The sequence below is a fragment of the Phragmites australis genome, chromosome 2 (genome assembly GCF_958298935.1).
Source record: "Phragmites australis chromosome 2, lpPhrAust1.1, whole genome shotgun sequence".
NCBI classification, from domain to species: Eukaryota; Viridiplantae; Streptophyta; class Magnoliopsida; order Poales; family Poaceae; genus Phragmites; species Phragmites australis.
In genome coordinates, this window is record NC_084922.1 from 42,490,782 (window position 1) to 42,497,709 (window position 6,928).

Here is a 6,928-nt window from a genome sequence, read left to right on the forward strand (position 1 = left end):
ATACGACCGTGCCCATCGCCGATCTAGCATCGTCCAAACTGTATCTCGACGAATCTTTCATCGGCCAGGGGAAGCATCGGCCCGCCGGCCACACTTTGGCTCCAAGCAGAATGATCCTTATGCGTGCAAGCCGTCCTTTGTGTTGCCTCGGCTGCATTTTCCGGCACATCATGAACCAAAATATACCGGCCTTGTAAAGCTTTCGGCCGGCAATCCCAACAAGAGAAAGAAGTTGGCCAGGTGCATCCAAAACTTGGCCTCCCTGACCCAATTTCAATTAGTGGCCAAATAACATAGTCTGGCTCCGCCTCCTCTCATAACTGAAAAAACATAGCCTGCCCCTGCCGAATGGGTTTAGTTAAGAGTGTTGAATAGTTTGATGCAGCAAGGTCATATCGAACCACTTGTAATGCTGACCTCCTAATGATACCAGAGAGGATAGTAGAATCCTCTGCAAATTCTTGCTGCCATGAGTTCAAAGCTTATAGAGTTCTTGGGAAACCTGCCTAATGAGATCCCATATTCAGATTTATCTGAAGAACAATTATTGGATTTCTAAAGAATGACAGTTTGATACGCGATCAGCAGCGCGAACATTCTCGGGGACTCAAAGCATAGTTAAAATAGTATCCTTGTCATGATGCCATATCTACATCAGCACGGCTCCTATGGTCCTTGCCTGCACAATGGAAAAATACACCAGTTGAGCAACTGAAAGTTTCTGAACTGTGGGTCCAGCACATAAAGTCCAACCCATGGCCATATTAATTTTGTTAATTAATAACGATGTCTGGATCAAAGTCAAAAGGAACTGCCCAGATGAGACCCAGCCGCAAGAAGTAACTGCCCCCGCTACCAACGAGGAATATAGAAATATTTTCTCGAACCATTTCATTTTTTTGATCAGTTCAACTGAGCTCTTCGTAGACTTGTTTAAGGCCTCCCATAACCTTGCATTCGTGCATTCTCTATGTGCATGTCCGTTGCTTGGACCTGGTAAGCATTCCCACAGGCAATAATCGATAAGAGATTCTTCTTAATCTAATTATGAAAGATTGATTTGTTTGAAAGCTACTTTCTTTGCCTGGCTCCAACCTCAGGAAGGTGGGGGGACGCCATTTGGTTGCTGCTACTTCCTCCATAAGCTAGCTCATTGCATAGACTTTGCCAAGAACAGCCATCAAAATTAGCTGTGGTCTACTGGTCTGGTGCGACTTTGATTTGCACGGTGGTTAGGCCCAGAAGGGCAAGGCACAGTGGCGATGCAGCGGCTGCTACTTCTGTTCTTGCTCCTGGTAGGCCTCCGGCCAAGCTCCAGCCAGAACACCCAAGATGGTTAGCCTTGATATTTTCTGCATTTCATTGGGTTATGAGAAGCATGCTGCCTTCTTTTTAGGATGATTAGCTAAAGATTGTCCGTTGACCTGAAAAAAAGTTGAGCTAGATTAGTTCTACCAGGAGGACAAGGTGATAAGAGTTTTTCAGTTACAGTGAATATCTAGTTGCTACCAGAAATTGCATTCAACAACATCAAAACTATGTTTGTTTTCTCTGTTTCTTTCCTGCTGGTACAATTGAGAGTACAAATAAGGAACCCTCTTTTCTTGGACTGAGCATTTTTCTTTGAATTCTCTAAAATCATACCTGCATATATACTTCTCATATGAATAAGATTCGTGGATAGTATGACCGAAGATAGAAGTGAGATCAACTACTAGAATTGTTGATGCAAAAAGTGCTCAACTAATGTTAGCTACATGAATTCTATAGTTGCCGCGCTTCAGACACTGATGAAGAATTGGAAGAATGTGCCGCAGAGTTGGACAGGATCAGCTTATCCCTGCACCTCCTGGGATGGAATTTCCTGTTCTAATGGGAGGGTAACAGAAGTGTGAGTACTCAATTAACCTTGTTTTATTAGCAAATGATCAAACAGTATGCTGAAACACGGTATTTTGCAGGAGATTACCAAGCATGAATCTGCAAGGTACATTAAGCAACGCCATAGACCAACTCTCTGCTTTGACGTATCTGTAAGTCCTATTTTCCTCAGTTTGAAAACAATTTTGGCCAACAACAAAACTTTAGTGTTTTCAACAAAATCCTTCCTTACATGCCACTGAAATTTTGCAAAATCCCTGACTGTGCCAATGACAGTGTGGGTCTGGCCCCACAAGTCACTGAGACAATGAACGACATACAAGGGATAAGGAAAATCTGCAGAGGCAGATGGGGCTACAGTAAACGAGATGCTACAATCTAGAGTTTATCTAGAGATAAAGAACAGAGAAAACTTATGTATATAAATTACATGCAGGGATCTGTCTAACAACCCAAATCTTGGAGGTCCACTTACTCCAAACATTGGAAATCTGAAGCAGCTCACAATTCTGTAAGAAATAGTATTTCAGTAATATGGTAACATTTTTTTTGAGAGGTCTGTGAAAAGGACCAAAAAATATATGGAGGGAAAGCTGATGTACCTTGGTTCTCCAAGGATTTTGCTTGGATGCAGCTTCATTGGTAATATCCCGAAAGAGCTAGGCAACTTAAAACAGCTCACATTCCTGTAAGAGTTCACTCAAATTTGGACGAAAAATATTAAATGGATAGTATTCTATTAATCATGTGAATTCAATTAACTAATTTCCCTTGTGCAGGGCCCTAAACTCAAATAAGTTCACTGGTGGAATTCCACCAACACTTGGCCTTCTGTCAAATCTTATCTGGTTGGACTTGTCAGCAAATCAGCTGTCAGGACAAATCCCTGTTTCTCCAGGGTTGAATCAACTTGTCAGCACGAAGCATTTGTAAGTTCTCAAATGTTGTGCCAGCTCTAGAATAAAAAGAATAACAAAAAAAATGCAGCTTAAATGTGCTAATTACCATATGTATGGCTGATCCATCCATTCAATGAACAGCCACTTCAGTGAGAACCAGTTGACAGGCCCATTGAGTGAAAGCCTTTTCAATGCCAATATGAGCCTTATACATGCGTAAGCTGTGTCCCTCGTTTGCAATACTACTTTCTGTTTATTTCTGTCACCTCAGTACCTCACTGCTTTATGTAATCTTTGTCAGGATATTTGACAACAACAAGTTTACTGATTCAATCCCAAAATCTCTTGGACTTGTTCCAAACCTTACAATTATGTAAGTGCCCGGTAAACCATTTTTGCATCAGTCTTGCACATAGGTCTGAATATTTTCACAATTCTTTTTGCGTACCAGCCGACTAGATCAGAACCAGTTCAGTGGTCCAGTTCCTAATAGTATTGGCAACCTACGTAACCTGATGGAACTGTAAGTAACTAACTTTAACAAATACAAACAAATATTTCATGGTGCTTGAAAATTATTGCGAATATTTCTTTGGTTGCTGCAGGAGCTTAGCAAACAACCAACTGAACGGGAGAGTGCCGGATCTCACCAATGCAACTCAGCTAAATTATGTGTAAGACAAATATATCAACCTTCAGGTTAAAGAATCTTTTCTGGTGTTAAATTTTTTTTCTTCTTACTCCAAGCAGGGACCTAAGCAACAATAACTTCGCAAACTCACCAGCACCAGGATGGTTCTCAACATTGACATCCTTGAACACCTTGTGAGTTGTACGAGGATTAATGAAGCGAAGAATAAATGGATTCAGTAAGCTAATTACGACTAATGTTTGTGCTCTGGTTGGATAAACAGATTTATGAATAATGATTGTCTTACTGGGACAATCCCTAGTGCTCTGTTCAGTTTCCCACAACTGCAGCAAGTGTAATTTCTCTTGGCTTGTGCTCCAACTTTCTAGAATATCATATCTATAGAAGTTTCAGCTGCGTAAATTTCTGCACCTTTTCTGATGTTGCAACTTGTAATGTAGATCACTAGCTAAGAATGCATTCAGTGGGACACTTAACATGAGAGGTAACATCAGCTCACAACTGCGGGTTGTTGATTTGACAGATAATCGAATCATCGACGTTAGCGTAGACCCAAGCTACAGCAACAGCCTCATGTAAACATCGTCCTCAAAAGAAATATGATGATATACCTGTACAGTTAAGTGGCATCCATTTCTAACCATCTCAGTTTTTGTTCTTGTCCAGATTAACAGGGAACCCTGTATGCGCAGATGACATTACTTCATGCAAACTCCAGCAAAAGCAGCAAATTCCATACGCCACTAGACTAGGTCCATGTGGTGCCATTTCATGCCATGCCGATCAGTCAGCAATTCCAGTGACTTCCCAGAACTGCGCATGCACCAATCCCTTTCAGGGTTTGATGATCTTCCGAGCACCTGCCTTCTCTGATGTGACAAACCCCACAATGTTCCAACTTCTGGAGTCAACACTTGTGCAGCACCTTAACCTGGCACCAGGATCAGTTGCCCTTACCGATGTTGAATTCGGTCCAGGAGCTCCTCTAACATTCATACTGCAGATTTTTCCAGTCAGTGGAACGGGCTTCAATCGCTCCGATGTTATAATAATCAGTTCTGCTCTGGTCAACCAAACCTATAAAGCTCCACCTGCATTTGGACCGTACAGCTTCATAGCAAGCACATATTTTCCAAGTATGTACACTGCATATGTTTGTACCCTCTTTTATTTGATGTGTCTTGAAATCTTATTTATCCATTTCAGGTCCCAGCGTTATAAAGTCCTCCAAGACCATGAGCACAGGTGCAATAATTGGAATAGCAATTGCTGGTTTTGTCCTTACTGTGGGCCTTGTTCTGGTAGCAATATATGCTCTACGACAGAAAAGAATAGCCAAGGAGGCAGTAGAGCGAACTACAAATCCTTTTGGTAATGTGTTATTTCATAATTGAATGTTCATCTATTGGAAGGTGCATTACATAAATATATAAATATTTTTTTTTCCAATTTGAGCTAGCTAGCTATTATTAGTTTCTACACGTGCCAAAGATCAAGCCAACGAAGATAACCATATTTAGAAGCATAACGATTTGTCAGCTAATTCATTTTTGTCAATGCTTTGGTACCACAGCATCATGGGGAGCAGGTGGTCAAGACAATGGTGACGTGCCACAACTAAAGGGTGCAAGATACTTTTCATTCGAGGAACTCAAGAAATGCACCGATAATTTCTCACAAATTCATGAGATAGGATCTGGAGGATATGGGAAGGTAATTCAATTGCCATGTTTGGGTATTCACAGAAAGACATAAGAGTTTACAGAGGCATTTACTGTCCTATTTACTCTGTTAAAAGGTGTACAAAGGGACACTGGGAAATGGACAAGTAGCTGCAATAAAACGAGCACAACAAGGATCTAGGCAAGGTGCACCTGAGTTCAAGAATGAGATAGAACTGCTGTCCAGGGTTCATCACAAGAACCTAGTGAGCCTAGTAGGTTTCTGCTACGAACAAGGGGAGCAGATGCTGGTTTATGAGTATATTCCTAATGGGACATTGAGGGAGAACCTGATGGGTATACTCTTCAGTATTTATTATATGTAACACCACATTTTTACCTAATTAGTACATGCTCGTACACAAGGACATAAGCTCTAACATAACTCAACTGCAGGTAAAAGAGGAATACGCGTGGATTGGAAGAAGCGCCTAAGGATTGCCATCGGCTCTGCAAAAGGTCTAGCATACCTCCATGAACTTGCTGATCCACCAATCATACACAGAGATATCAAATCGACCAACATCCTTTTGGATGAAAGCCTCGATGCAAAGGTTGCTGATTTTGGTCTTTCAAAGTTAGTATCTGACATACAAAAGGGCCATGTTTCTACCCAAGTGAAGGGGACACTGGTATGTACTTATGGATGTTCTAAGTGCACAATTTCTGTTGGAAAAAAAAAACGCACGCTGATTCCTCTTTTGCATTGAATTTACTAGGGCTATTTGGATCCTGAATATTTCATGACTCAGCAGCTATCTGAGAAGAGTGATGTTTATAGCTTCGGAGTTGTCATGCTAGAACTAATAACTGCCAGGCAGCCCATCAAGAAAGGCAAGTACATTGTCCGTGAAATTACGAGAGCAGTAGACCAGTATGATCAAGAATACTATGGTTTGAAGGGCCTAATTGATCCAGTGATTCGGGATTCAGCTAAATTAATTGGCTTCAGGAGATTTGTGCAGTTGGCTATGGAATGTGTGGAAGAGTCTGCTGTTGACCGGCCGACGATGAATGATGTTGTGAAGGAACTTGAGATCATTATACAGAATGATGGGGCGCAGTTGTTAAACTCAGGATCTTTATCAGCTGATCAATATGGAAATGCAAAGGATCGAGATGCTTATGGGGAACATTTTCCTCAGAAAGATGACAGCAGCAGCAGCACCTTTGATTACAACAGTGTATATTCATACTCAGCTGTCAAACCAAAGTAGAAACCATGTACCGATTCTGCCTGCGTCTACTCATTGTGTTTGGTGCATAGACCAAGTGAAGAGGACACAAGACATGTATTGTACAATACTCATAGTTTTTCTACCTGTTGATAAAACCAATGTCTGAATATTTTATAAGCACTATGGCAAATGGCTTCTTAGATGAAACAGCAGAGATTAACTGTCTATACATTCATGCCCTTGTCCTCCTTTATATTGACAACCTAAAACTAAAGAAAACAGTATGTGCCAGAAAAAAATATCTTTGTCCACATCCAGTATACAATTTCAACATTCTGCTGGTCAAGAAAAATATTCTTCAGAAATCTGAATTATTTCTTCCAATGTCTATTGTAATTTATGTAGATATCAAATGTAAACTCATTAGTTCTTCTATAAACAGCCCTACATCATGACGATGACATACCATATAGTCAAAAACTATTTGCCACTTTTTGAACAAGCTAAGAGCCTCTCATTGGCTGGTAGGATGGTGACAAGAAACCCAAAGTCCTTTTGGGGAGAGGCTGTTAAGTTCTTGGCACTGGTAGGTAATAT

The 6,928-nt window shown here is 40.9% G+C and overlaps 1 protein-coding gene across 1 annotated transcript; it reads left to right on the plus strand.

Moving 5' to 3' along the window:
* Positions 1-1,089: 1,089 nt before the first annotated feature.
* LOC133909001 (leucine-rich repeat receptor protein kinase HPCA1-like) lies at positions 1,090-6,579 on the plus strand. The gene is made up of 19 exons (XM_062351256.1): positions 1,090-1,335; positions 1,771-1,891; positions 1,962-2,033; positions 2,318-2,392; positions 2,498-2,569; positions 2,661-2,810; positions 2,922-2,996; positions 3,082-3,153; positions 3,232-3,303; positions 3,386-3,454; positions 3,531-3,605; positions 3,695-3,766; positions 3,873-4,007; positions 4,099-4,568; positions 4,639-4,803; positions 5,006-5,145; positions 5,231-5,450; positions 5,550-5,785; positions 5,873-6,579. Exons 1-19 carry the CDS (start codon positions 1,263-1,265, stop codon positions 6,368-6,370), a joined length of 2,862 nt encoding a protein of 953 aa, XP_062207240.1. The 5' UTR covers positions 1,090-1,262; the 3' UTR covers positions 6,371-6,579.
* The last annotated feature ends 349 nt before the right edge of the window (positions 6,580-6,928 follow it).

Excerpts from the sequence above, each read along its gene's own strand:
- LOC133909001 (XM_062351256.1), top strand. The coding sequence starts at position 1,263 with ATGCAGCGGCTGCTACTTCTGTTCTTGCTCCTGGTAGGCCTCCGGCCA. Across the intron at positions 5,146-5,230 it reads GATCTGGAGGATATGGGAAG|GTGTACAAAGGGACACTGGG; the intron begins GTAATTCAATTG and ends CTCTGTTAAAAG. Across the intron at positions 5,786-5,872 it reads CCCAAGTGAAGGGGACACTG|GGCTATTTGGATCCTGAATA; the intron begins GTATGTACTTAT and ends TGAATTTACTAG.